Here is a 14,079-nt window from a genome sequence, read left to right on the forward strand (position 1 = left end):
CATACATATTTTAACCTTTGTTTCCAGTGAAATTTTATTTTTCTTATGTTGGCTTAAACAGTTCATATGTTTTGGTCATTTAAATAAAATGATGAATTTTCAGAAGCATCTGTTAGCTGGGCCAAATTTTTCTTAATGTATCATCCTTATTATGGATAGAAACAAATCTTTTTCTGAATATTATATTATTTATTATAAACTTTCTTTTATTTCAGAATAACCTTAAACACAGACAAGAATTTATTGGTGCTAAGTTTTGACCCGCCTAACTGGGATTACACCTTAGAGTCGGACAAAGTGCCTTCTTTAGTACCATATAGCTCATATTCTGATGCACCAATGCGTCATAGAGAGTATTCCTATATACGTGCCTGTAGAATGCAAAAAGCTGGTGCAACAAACACAAAAATTCTCCAGCGTGGAATTGCCAATGCCCCATCTGACTATATATATGAAGGTTTCCCTCAAACTCGATTCAGAGCTCCACAACTGCCGCATAGTGCCAAAAGTCTTAGTAAGCGTAGTATGCATAGTGCTAAAATGATTCAAACACAGCAATATGCAGAGTCTGGGTATGAAAGTGGAACTACACCAATAAGGATGGAATCCAGAATGGCAAGTTCTGTCTTATCTTCTAAAAAATCTGTCCATTCAGCACCTCTTCATCCTCCATTCCCTAAAACCAGACCTCAGACTTTCAAGTCCGAATATAGTGTTGTCATAGCAACAGATAAACATGATACTGATGAAGATGAGGAAGATGAGATTGAGCCTCATCCTTCAATGATAAGGAGGCGTGTGTCATGGGCATTTGATAAACCTCTGATTCCTAAGTCTAAGGATGTGTCATTATCAGAAACAAAAGCAATTCTCAGGTCACAAATTAGAATGAAAGCTGAAAGTATTGTTCCACCAGATTTTATTTATTTAACTGTAAATGCAATTCAAAGTTCGATGCAACCATCTGAACTCTCTGCCAACACCTCCAAAAATATTCGGGATTTAAGTTTAAGATTGAAAGAATTGAAGAAACGGCCATCTTCATCACCAAGTAAAATTGATCCTAGAACTAAAGTTCCTGTGGAAGAAATGGGACTAGAAAAACTAATGCCTAAAACTGAAGAGATGGATACAAAAAGTGTTTCAGAATTCTCAGAAGCAAAGTCGCATAAGTCTAAAAAGAGTAAAGAAGGTGTGCCATTGCATGGTCCTGATAAAGAAGTTTATGCCACACAATGTGATGTCATACCTACAAAGGTAAAGGTCAGGACAAGTCTCCATCAGAAAACTACAAAAAAGACTGTACCAAATGGAAGGGTTATTAGACCTGTGTCTGCATCAGCTTCTCGTCGACATCCTCCTCCTGAGGAAGAGAAAGGTCGACCTATCACAGCACCATCCCTCCGACGTCCAGGCACTTGTTTTTCTGTACCATCAACTATAAGTCCAGCAATGCCTGGAGTATCCCCTCCTAAGAGGCACGAAGGAATCTCCTCTACAGCTTATGAAACAAACATTGTCCCAATGTGTATGTATCCTCCAGACATGAAAGAAAAACTTGCTCAATTATTGAAAGAAAAGCGAAAAGCTTTAGGTCATGATATTCTAAGAACACGAAGTGATTCCAGTTTAGGTGGAAGAGTTGGACAATTTAGTGATCCTTTAAGGAGTCATGTTAAGTTTGAACTTAGGACTTATGAACAAGAAAAAGGTTTTGTGGACTCAATAGAAAAAAGTAATCTTGAGAAACGTCGAAAAGAAGAAGAGGAACTTGAAAGGAAAAGAAAAGCAGCATGGCTAGCTAGGGCAAAATCAAATACTAGTATTAAAGAAAGGCCAAAAACTGTTTCATAACTTAATCAACCTGTTTGAATGGTTCTGTATCATGAAAAAGTGGCAAATTAAAAAGCAAAAATAATGTTTATGTGTGTGTAACAGTTTATTTATTTAGTCGTGCTTTATTAGTGAGTAAGTTTCTGTGGAAGTGAGAGTAATACATTAGTATTTGCACAATTCAGATTTTCACAAAATTAATATTGTTGCTTTTTAGCAAAGGTCTGAGATTGAATTCATTAGATTTTATACAGTTAACAATAATTTACCATGAACATTAAATTTAGTGGTATTTTCAAAACTCTAAATATACTTTACCTTAACTTATTTTAGGAAATTAATGAAAATTTCAAAATACTGTACATTATAACATTGTCAAAGAAAATTTCATCAATTTTATTAGTTTCTGTTTCTTTAATTAAGTTTTTGCTTGTTTATGAAAAAAAACCATTCCTTTTGGTAAAAGAGGTCATACCAAAAACAAAGGAATTTAAACTGCTGTCATGAAGATAAGAAACAATAACCTTGAATAAGGGAGATAATTCAAACTCGACAGTGTTGAAAACACTAATGTCACAATGTTGTGATTTACTCAAACATAACAGGATTTAGTCAATAGACAGTAATTTTGTCAAGTCTTATTGTAGCATATAAGTTATGAGGGAAAAGTTATGATAAGGATTATCAATGGTTGATACAAAAAAAACATTATAATACAGAAGGATTGTTACACCGTTGATAAAGTCTAAATTTCACATATTTTTCATACATCTTATTGTATTTTTAGCCGTGTTGCTTCTGGATTTCAAAATCCTTTGAGTCCTAAACAATACCTTTTTCAAACTTAGTTTGATAATGCTACAAGGGGTAAGGCAGACTTTTGGTGTCATTCGGTCAACGGTTAAGATCACAGCAGATATTGATAGACTGGTATTTTGGACAATTTTTGGTTTCTTAAGAATATGTCCTACTTGAAGCAAATTTAGTTTGATAATCACCCATGTAGTGTGAAAGACATTTATTGATTTTGGGATCAATTGTTCAAGGTCTCAGCAGCTCTTGAAAGACCCAAATTGCGGGAAATTTTTGTTACCGAAGGATATCTTTTGAACAAAACACCCAACCTGAACCAAATATACCTTAGAAATATGTTTTAATATATATAATATATATATAGAAAGATATAATATTATTATTCATAAATTATTCTTAAAGTCACATATTTATTTTTATACATGTATTTTTAAAACCCTTTGCCAGCCATCATTTTACATAGAGTTTCAGCAGACTTTAGAGTAAAAGACTTTGTCACCAAAACCAAAAAAATAAACAAAACCCAGTATCAGGCCTCCCCCCAAAATTTTCCACTGACACAACATGCTTTTCAAAATATACACTTGATGAAAAAAGTGGTATATAAAGCCTTATAATGGAACACTCGAAAATGAATGACAACAAACACTGTTATATATTTTGCACATATTCATTTAGCTCAGAAATATTTTACATTGCAAAGGAAAAAATGTGATGAGATGTTCTAGATTTGTCAGTGTTTTTATACATTATTAAAGATGTGTTTAGAGTAAGCAGTTTGTATTTTAGTGCCTATATTTTTTAAACATTATTGTATTCTTGTTATCAGAATATATTGATATTCTTGAATTGTTAAAAAAAATGTGAAGATTCAAATGCACCTTTTAATTTCTATCTGTGATTTCAGTGAACTATATATGAATGAAAATTGGTTTATCGCTAGTCTGCACAAAATGCTCTTAATTCATTGTGCTTTTAAATTACAAATACTGGGTAAATACTAAATAAGCTTGTCCAGCGTGTGCATTTAATGGTTGTCAGTGGACATTAAGCAGACAACAATCAATTAATTTAGTTTAGCTGTTTTTTGCTGGTTAATGCTGTGTTAAGTGATTTCACTGTGATTACTTTGATTATTAAGTATTGTTTCATTTATGTTAAATCATGGCTGTTTGTTATGTTCAAAAATATTGTCGATACTTTCCAGACTGAATGATGATTGCATAATGTGCCCAAATGTAAAATGTATATTTGTTATGCTTATTTGCTCATTTTTCGTATGTTGTGCAATTTATAAAGGTTATTTGAGGGAGTAAATTTTTTTACATGTACTTTGTATAGTGCTAAAAAATTCTATAAAGGCCAAATACAAAAAAAAATTATTGAAAGTAATTGCAGCAGTTTGCATTGGCTTGATTTGAATGTATTATTTTCCAATGATTACTGGAATAAAAAGTGTGCCCAAATAGTGATAGTGCCTTAAACTACAAGCATTTTTACAATTAGTTTCACAGATCTTAAGTTCTTTTAACAATTGCAGCATCATTTATTTGAAATTATCCTGACACAAAGTAACATTTTTAAATCATAAATGAAGGATGGATGGACATAGTGTAGGAACTCAAATTTAGTTAATCCATGTGTGTAATTTGAATTATTTGAGAAGCAATTTTAAATCATTGAAACATTTTGGAGACAAAATTTGTTGACACTTGCATGTCTCATATTTTACCAATTATTTGAGATGTTTGTGATTGGGCATAGCAATGGTTCTACAGGGAATACAGTTGTCAAGTATTTTTGATAGCCCACTTGATGTATTTTCACTCATTTTTTAACGTCTGATCCTATGATTAAGAACTGCATGAAAAAAAACAATTTTATTTATTTAACTTTAAGTGTACAGTAAGAACAAATATTTGTTTCCCTTATTTTTACTGGTACTGAGGTTTCCTGACTGCTTTCCTGCATCATTGATAATACATCTGATTGAACACTTCAGCTAGGATCTGCTTATTTTGAGTAACAGTTAAAAACGTCAGTTGATCCTGCTTGCTCAACTTTTATATTCCCGCTTAATTCAAGATGTGTTTTCAGAGAAAAGACTTAATCATGAATTTATTTTTAAGATTATTATTATTTACTAGATTTTCTTACCCCATATTGTTAATGTCCTGTCATTTTACTTATATACAACAGCTATTATATATTTTGTTTTTACAAAGTAATCTTCTGTTGAAAATATTTTGAAATATTGATGCTTTAGGGAAATTTTTAAATGATGCATATATTTACAGAAGAATGAGTTCAGTTGTTTTTACTGTATTAAATGAATTTCAAGTTATCCATCTACTTTATTATAAAGATTTAGTTGGTTATTTTATGTTATGTTCTTTTGTTTTGGGTAAATGATTGGTATATGTTTTAATGAAATGAAATTGTTGTAATAAGTGCTCAGTGCTGATGTATTGTCATTGATGTTAACTCAGCCAGGTTGGCTTCAGTAGTTACTACAGCACCCTATGGAATAAGACCCACAATGTCATGACATCTTTCATGGCTGTTTAAATAAAAATTGTTGCCACAAAAACAGTCAAATTAATTTATATATAAATGAAAAGCACATTTTTATTGTTGAATAGTTGAAAGATTTCAAGTAAATATGGTTTATAACTTTATATTGTAGCCTTCAAATATGTTGTTGAAATATTTTATTGCAATAAATTATTAAAATATTATAAATGTTAAACAGGGCCAATTAGATTTTTGGGAGCAAAACTTATCTAATTGAAAATTATAAGATCTGTGTTTTCATCCTCTTAGGGAGGGATGTAGTAAACTGTGACAACACTGAGTTATAACAACATATTCTGTGATTACTTTTGTGCCTACATGAACCATTGTTATTTTGTTGCTTTATGTATTTGAAGTCTGTGATAGAATTATTTTCAAATTATACTCTACATTTTAAATTGTGTTGTTCATTTTTATTTATTAACCCATATTTATCTAACTGTTATTGGAAAATGAAAGATAGAAAATTGAGGTGGAAAGTAAAAGAAAATGTAATGTATGGCTATATAAATGGATTGAGTACTTTTAAAAAATTAGTTTTGATCTCACAACATGTAAATGTACAGTGGAATCCCAATGTTACATGAAAAGAATCGTTCATGTAATTGTTTTTGTCTTCTGAAGGAACAAAAAAGATTAAAATTGATAAGTTCAAGCTTAAATTTATATTTGCAATCCCATGATTAACCATATTTAACCATTTCCCCCCCAAAATATGACATCATCAGAACAAATTGGTTTCATTTTAAGGCAAATTTTATCAAACTGAAAAAAAAATTTTGCTCCACATCCTTGGCAGTCTGTTTGGGTCAAACTGAATTGTATTTCGTATTTAAAATCCTTCCTTTATTCATAATTAACTATTTTTATAAGGCATGCACAAAATCTCTGGACATTTGAAGATCTGTCAAAACAGGGGTTTCCCTAATTTTGGACACACATAAAACAAAAAAACTTAAGGGTGAAATTATAAATTAAGAAGATTTCATGAAATTAAAGTATGTCATGAATTTGTTCACAATTTATTATCAGATTATTTTTTTTTTAGTTTACCAAAGTGAAGCCGAAAGTCTTACATGCTTGGATACATCCGACTGCACTCTACCTGTCTCATATAAGGAACCATATCAGTGATGTTCCTTCGTTGTACGTTAAGATTTCTCCCCTTTAGAAAGTTGTTTGTTGGCACTTTAATCTTTGATAGCATTAGTTGAAATTATTCACAACTATCATAGACTCTGGTGCATCTAGTGATATTTTGTATGAAGTTGCATTACTATAAGTACATATCAGTTTGACAAATATTTTGAAGCCCTGCCCCCTAGGTCATGTTGCATTGTCTTTGAAATAATTAGCAATTTTAAATGTTAAGTTTTCTGCTTAAGCTAGTTTGATAGCAACTACTTACAATAGACAACAATATTTTTACTGTCTGTACATCTTAGCCTGTTTGTTAGCCTTTTCGAGTCCCTACCCACTAGTTCATGGTCTAGCGACTTTGAACTAATAAACAATGTTGCTGTCCATCATATTGTCTTTTTCTGAATTTTACGCAGACAGGCGAGACATATCTCTGTCAACAGTTTATTTTGATAACCTTTGAAGTTGGTACTGTAATATTCGTTATATACATTAGGATCAACACAGTCGTAATGTAACTATGGGTGAAAATCTAGGATTGTATTGCCAATTGCTGCAGTTGTATTTGAAACAACTCATTCATGAAATAGCCAGGACAATGTTGTTATCTTGTACTGTTATCCATTACCCAAAATTTAGGCAATCACATGGCAGATGATATTGTTAGAAGTACTAAATAAAAACATGTCTTGATCTATTTTATTAATAAAAAGAAAATCTATAATATACATCTACAAACCTTTTACAAAGAACAAGTCTGTTTGATAACAATATTGCATTTATTGTCTAAGTGCACACACTTCCTATTTGATACAAATAAAACTTTATCTGACCACACCTACAATTTCAGATAATGAACACAACTTTACAGTTGACTAACTTGGTATGTGTTGGATCTAACACGGTAAAATGACCATGAAGTAAACTGGATAATACCAACAATGATTGGGTACCAACATATTAATGTAAACATAACTTGTTTAAGTTCTGGTGTAGCTACATTTGTCTTAACTTTAAGTTCGTTATATCCATACAAATTTAATATTGAAACCGCAAACATTGGTGACAATGAGAAAGCTGGCTTGGTTATCAATGCATTGGTGCCAAATACCATGGATGATATAGGATGTCTGCAAAATATATACACTCATTATTGGTTAGAATGACAGTGGCTAATATTAGAGAATAAGCAAACTATAGTCAACAGATAAAGTAACTAGAACTTGCTTTATGTAACTTTGACTTCTTTTGTATGGTATTATATAGCATATTAATATAGTGGTCAGCACTTTTATTCTTCCACTAACCTATGTGTGTGAATTGACCCAATTGCATGTATACTGGTCAAGTACCAGTTACCATCAGATTTCCTATGATATAATTTGACCGAAAGAATGTTTAGACATATTTGTTTTATATACAATAGGTTACCAATTCTTCGATTTTGCACCAACAAGTTGAACAGTTACTTCAAATCTTTATATTTATCAACAAAAAGAGGGTCACCAATATGTGCCATTTTTTATAGTGATATTTAAAGACTACTGAATTTATCCACTAAATGATAAAAAATATCACCTCATCCAAACTTAAATGTCACGTTTTGTAGCAAGACTAGAAGAATACGAGTCGAATGAAACAAATATATATGTTAATGTGTCCTTAAATTCTGAAAATCGTTTCTTTCCTAACGTAGTATATCTTTACATGTGCTTTTATATCAATATGCTTATACATACTTTCTCCTATACTTTCTTTTGTTTTCATCAGCTATGTCTGCTAGTGGCAAATTGAAAAGTCCAAAAGTAGCACCAGAAGCACAGCTAAAACATAAAGCATATACTAAACTCGCTTTAGTATGATTGTATGTAGAGAGTGTTTTGTTCACTTAAAGTATTTAAAAGAAGGTATGATAAGGCCTCTTTTTGGCCGTTGAATTCGAAAATCAAAAAGTTATGAATCTTACCCATAATTGTTTTTGCTGTCATCTAATTTGTTTCAAAACTATGCTTCCTATAACGGCCATTTTAAGCCCAATATATCAATTGCAACATGTTTATGACGTTATAGTGAGATCATAAGAGAACTTTCTGCCCTGAAATCTCCAGATTATCTTATCCTATTCATTTATTAATAAAATTGACATTTTAAAGGCTTCAAGAAATGTACATTTTGACGCAAATTCAGGGCCATATGCACATAGCATACCACCTCCTTTTTGTCTCGCCATGACGAAGTTTCAGAGGCAAGACTTAGGGGTGCTATTTCCGGTCGCGGTTTCGAAAATGTGATGATGTTTGTGATTATGTCAGTTCAAAGGGAACAATAATGGTAAGTCATTTATAATTGGCATGTAGTTATTTAAGCATTGGCACATCTAATTTCAATGGAATTTGTTAGAACCGCCACCTCATTCATGGCCTACTGACTTTGAAAGTTTTTCATAGTTTATATGTTAAAGTTTGTGGTTAGGTCGGTTAAAAGGGGATCACTAATGGTAAGTCAATGATATATTGAAATATCTTATTTTATTGTTTTAAATTCTACATTTTCATTTTACTATCAAACTATATATTCACTATAACTTTTTGTTATTGTAGACTATTATGAAATAAATCCAGTGTGTTTATTCTCATTCTTTTTTTATATTTAATGTCTACATGAACAATCTTACCTATCCATTAGAAGGAACAGCATCAAACACCATGGATGATTTTGGCCTATGCAAAACATAACCAACCCTGCCAACACAGTATAAACATAACTATATCTTATCACTTTGAAGTAGGAATATTTCCGAAGTAATGGTGCTCCAATAATCACAATTATCTGAAAATATAAATAAAGTAAGCATAGAGAAATGTTCTTTTTCTTGGAACATTTGGAACTGTTATATCAATAACAAAACTTCTACAGGCTTGTTATACTAATCTTTCATTTTTGCCTCTGTTGCACTGTTTCCGGTGTCTTTTACCAGACATTGACGAAAATTGCTGTCGAGATATTTCACTTGTAATTGAACGAATGGTTGATTTTCAGTTAAAATAGGGTGATACACAAATTGTCAATAAGAATTCACAAACTAGGAAAGATGGGCAATGTTAATGTCTAAAGGAAGGCGCATAGACCGATATCCCGCTGAACAACACCACGCTTAGCAACACGAACCTGCCATGCAACTATATCCTTATGTTTAATGACCAATACAAGAGAGGCAGAAGATACCAAAGGGACATTCAAACTCGTAGGTCGAAAACAAATTGACCACACCATGGCAGAAAACGAAAAACGACCAAAAGACAAACAACAGTACACAAAACACAACATATAAAACTTAAGACTGAGCAACATGAACCCCAGTTAAAACTTGGGCTGGTTTCAGGTGCTCTCAGGAAGGGTAAGCAGATCCTGCAAAAAATGTCATAACAATGTCAGATGAAAGAAGCGCAGTCATGATGTCAACAACAATGAAGTGACAAAGTTGATGAAACATACGTGAAACTGGGAGACAATTATACGGAAAAAAGTATTTATGGAACTCCAAGTTAAATACAAAATAAGGAACTCCTTAAAACCTGACAAAATCAAACACTATATCAACCAACGAAACGAATGAAAAACAACTGTCATATTCCTGACGTGGTAGCTGTTGGTAAGTTTGTCCAACTTGACATACCAAATCCTCAGATAGGGAGATTTTTTTTGTCAGAGTTTAGAACAGGATATAACAGACTGATTAAGTACTACAATCAAATAGGTCAATCCCTCACTCCTTATTTTGAATGTGGTGAAAAAGAGGCACAGAACAATTCTTTCTCATCTGTCAAAGATACCAACAGAAATGCTTAGACAGATTGAGGCATCAAATATCCCGATATACATTAATTTAAACAATGTTCGCACTCACAAAGAAGGAGACTTACGGAAATAACGCACATACTGTAGGTGAATATTGAGTGAATACATGATGATTTTGGGATCTAGTAAGCCCGGAATCCAGATCCTGCTCCTCAGAAAATATTCCAAGATATACCGTGAGATATTACCTAAAGACACGGAGTACCAGATAAGAACGAAACAAGCAAGCACATTAAGACAAGTTGTTTCAATGTGTTTACCTCAGGATTATGCTTAGATTATAAATGTTACTATTGAGTTCATACACCAGATTCAAAGGTTTGTATCAAAGTCACAAACACAATTTTCCTCAGTTGTTGTTCAGTGAACATGTTAGTGTCACTGAATGTAATGCGTTGCTTTTTTAGAAGGAGGGGATATTATCATTTGCTCTTTCTTAGGGAGAATATATATATGTCACAGCATATAATTTGGTTGATGGATTGTTGTAAACCTGATTTCCATTGGGAAATATTTCATGAATATTCAAGACGAATTTTCTTTGGGATTCAGTGTCCTATCCTTTAAGTATTGTCCATACAAAATACATTTTAAGCTAGATTTACTAAGTAATTGAAAACATAAAAAAACTATTTGAATATAGAATAAAAGGAATATGTTTAGATGTTTGAAGTAGCCGCAAGCTTTACACAATTTCAATCTGATAAAATCTGACAAGCCTGTTTCCAGAAAGATTCATTCATATTTTTTCCCTGTGAAATGTCTGCATCATCACGTTTCTTTTTCTTCAAATCATACATTATAAAAGCATGAATCCCAGAATACAAAAATAGCAACCAGGAGCAAACAGCTATGAAAAAGTAGTCATTTGAAAAACTTTGGAATAATATAAACTATTGGACGTGAATTCCAGTAACATTATACAAGGACTCCCAATAATGATTGCGATTTGTGCATGACAAGTGAGAGCTATTAGTATTCGGTCATCCGGTTCCTGTGATAACTCAGTAAATGAAGGTAAATAAACATAATATCTCAAAGAATGAGAGCGACAATCAAATGCAGTCAAACTATCAAAGTGCTGTCTCCCCATGGAATACGAGGAACGAGAAGGAAAGAGCAAATAACGTCCCACAATACAAAACGCGTTCTTGTCTGTTTTTGGTTTTTTTGGTGAATTGGAGAGTTTTGCTTCTCAATTCGAAGGCTACAGCAGCTACGCAGAAAGACAATATTCCTTCCCTCTCGACTACCTATCATGTTTGTATCAAATTTATGATATATGCTATATTGCAATGAAAATTTACCTTATCCGTATTCGGACGTCAACGAATAAGACAAATTTACTGTTATTGCCACGTATCAAAGATATTTACCTGTTTTTTTGTTTTTTAATTTGTTTTTTAATGTTGTACTTTTAGATAAAACCGCATCCGGTATCTCTCTCTCTCTCTCTCTCTATATATATATATATATATATAAGTACGTCTGAACCAGTGACAACTCTACGACAGATTTTATCCATCGGATCACCAGTGGTGGTGATACAAAACTAAAAACAATGGTGATCCGATGGATAAAGTCTGTCGTAGAGTTGTCACTAGTTCAGACGTACTTATAATATAATTATTTCTGTGACTGAATCCTACATTAATTTGTAAGATCCTCTACGATAGATAATTCAGCTGATCTGAAATATTCCATCTTCATGCCTTATATATCATGTACTGTGTTACGACGCTAGATAAAAACTGACGAGGAAAGGTAACACCCGGCCACCGAAAGCTTGATTCAAGTTTTGTCGAGCCTAGGTGGTCGAGTGGTCTAGCGCGCCGGGCATAGTGCAAGGCGATTTGGTGCCACGATATCTCAGTTGCATGAGTTCGAATCCCGGCCAGGGAAGAACAAAATTTGCGGAATAACATTGTTGGGCTGTTATTTAGACGAATTATATATATATTTTGTTAAAATATACTTTTTCACTCTTTTGGTATTTTGGAAAATGTTGTTTGTGCTGTATTTAGACCCCTCTAACAAGAAATTTGTTTTGCATGCTCACGTATAAATATTGCGGTTTTTATCCAACGCAATCATAGGTTTGAACGTTGTTTTCAATTTAGACTTGTATATATATATAAATAAATCATAGGTTTGAACGTTGTTTTCAATTTAGACTTATATATATAAATCATAGGTTTGAACGTTGTTTTCAATTTAGACTTGTATATATTTTTATCCAACGCAATCATAGGTTTGAACGTTGTTTTCAATTTAGACTTGTTTATATTTTTTCGTTTGGGCTTGTTTTATATTTTCCTTCGGGTTTATATGATCCGTTCATCCTATTTCAACTCTTTAAAGTTCAAGAGTCTAACCTAAATTGAGGTAAATTCTATGGCCTTCCAAATACCGTTTCGATCCCTAACATCACTGAAGAATTGTCGAAATCCGGATATGGTGTACAAATTTTTGAACTTCATGTTTGTGGTATATCATCTTTTCCGCAAGTTTTTTGTTTTCTGTTTGGTATTAAATTAATATTAAGATCCATTTTGTTACATCTGGTGATCAATTTATTTGGCAATCGCCAATGGCAGTCAGCAGGGTTTAAGAACATCCGTTGTTCGACCTGTTAGTCAAATGCGTTTTGTTAAAATATACTTTTTCACTTTTTTGGTCTTTTGGGAAATGTTGTTTGTGCTGTATTTAGACCCCTCTACCAAGAAATTTGTTTTACATGCACACGTATCAAAATTGCGGTTTTTATCCAACGCAATCATAGGTTTGAACGTTGTTTTCAATTTAGACTTGTATATATATATATATGGTTCTGTTCACTTTGAGTTAGGCCAGTCCTTTACATTAAAAATCTGACAGTTCTGATTTCTAGTAAAATAAGTAGTATAGGTAAGCCATGAAAATGTTATACGTACTGTTGAAATTATTCCTATTGCACCGTAGAAAGTCTTCCGAATACTTGCAGAAATAACTTCATCAGATATAAGTTGGTCACATACTATTACCATAAAGCTTGATAGAAATGCCTTGTGTAATCCATGAAAAAAGTTAGTTATTACAAACGCTATAAAATTTCGGTCTGATAAAATCTGACAAGCCTGTTTCCAAAAAGATTCATTCATATTTTTCTCATGAGAAATGTCTGCATCATCACTTTTCATTTTCTTCATATCATACTTTGTATGAGCATGAAGTCCAGAATACAAGAAAAGCAACCAAGAGCAAACAGCAATGAGAACAGTTGTCATTTGAAAAGCTCTGAAATAATGTAAATTATCTGATGTGAATTCCAGTAACATTATACTAGGACTCCCAATAATGCTTGCGATTTGTGCATAACGAGTGAGAGCTATTCGATCATCCGGTTCCTGTGATAACTCGGTAAATAGTGCGCACATAGCAAGACCCATGAAGGTAAACATAGTATCCCAAAGAAAGAGGGAGACAATCAAATGCAGCCCCACAATCATATTGCTTTCTCCCCATGGAATCCATGGTACCAGAAAAGAAAGCGCAAATAATGGCCCACAATAAAGAATACTTTCTCGTCTGGTTTTGGTAAATTTCAGATTTGTACCGTCTTGTATATAGGCAAACAATGGGTCGTTTATTGCATTCCAAATTAGATATGACACTTGAGCGATCTGAAACCAATATTCTTCGATATGATAAATGTTGAGAAACACTTTGACGTAATAGAAGTTAAAAGCTGAGCTGACCAATCGGAAGGCCACAGCTGCCGCACAATAAGACAATATTCCTTCCTTACTAATTGTCATGGCTATACTATGCATATGCTATTGCTATCGTGCACTGAACTATTCATCGTATCCGCATATTGAA

At 32.6% G+C, this 14,079-nt stretch overlaps 2 protein-coding genes across 3 annotated transcripts in view; one reads left to right on the forward strand and one right to left on the reverse strand.

Moving 5' to 3' along the window:
- The window catches only part of LOC127710223 (F-box and WD repeat domain containing protein 10B-like), a 29,088-nt gene extending 23,470 nt beyond the window's left edge, over positions 1-5,618 (forward strand). For both annotated transcript variants that reach the window (XM_052215986.1, XM_052215988.1), the window contains exon 10: positions 216-5,618. In XM_052215986.1, coding sequence (XP_052071946.1) covers positions 216-1,854 — 1,639 coding nt within the window. In that variant the 3' untranslated portion in view covers positions 1,855-5,618. The remainder of the gene's footprint in view (positions 1-215) is intronic.
- A 1,423-nt stretch (positions 5,619-7,041) lies between these two features.
- LOC127710224 (transmembrane protein 180-like) lies at positions 7,042-14,079 on the reverse strand. Its single transcript, XM_052215989.1, has 4 exons — positions 13,152-14,079; positions 9,035-9,189; positions 8,100-8,183; positions 7,042-7,490 (listed from the first exon to the last, which is right to left on the reverse strand). Exons 1-4 carry the CDS (start codon positions 14,028-14,030, stop codon positions 7,226-7,228), a joined length of 1,383 nt encoding a protein of 460 aa, XP_052071949.1. The 5' UTR covers positions 14,031-14,079; the 3' UTR covers positions 7,042-7,225.

Source organism: Mytilus californianus, unplaced genomic scaffold (genome assembly GCF_021869535.1).
Source record: "Mytilus californianus isolate M0D057914Y unplaced genomic scaffold, xbMytCali1.0.p SCAF_7, whole genome shotgun sequence".
In the NCBI taxonomy this organism is placed as follows: domain Eukaryota; kingdom Metazoa; phylum Mollusca; class Bivalvia; order Mytilida; family Mytilidae; genus Mytilus; species Mytilus californianus.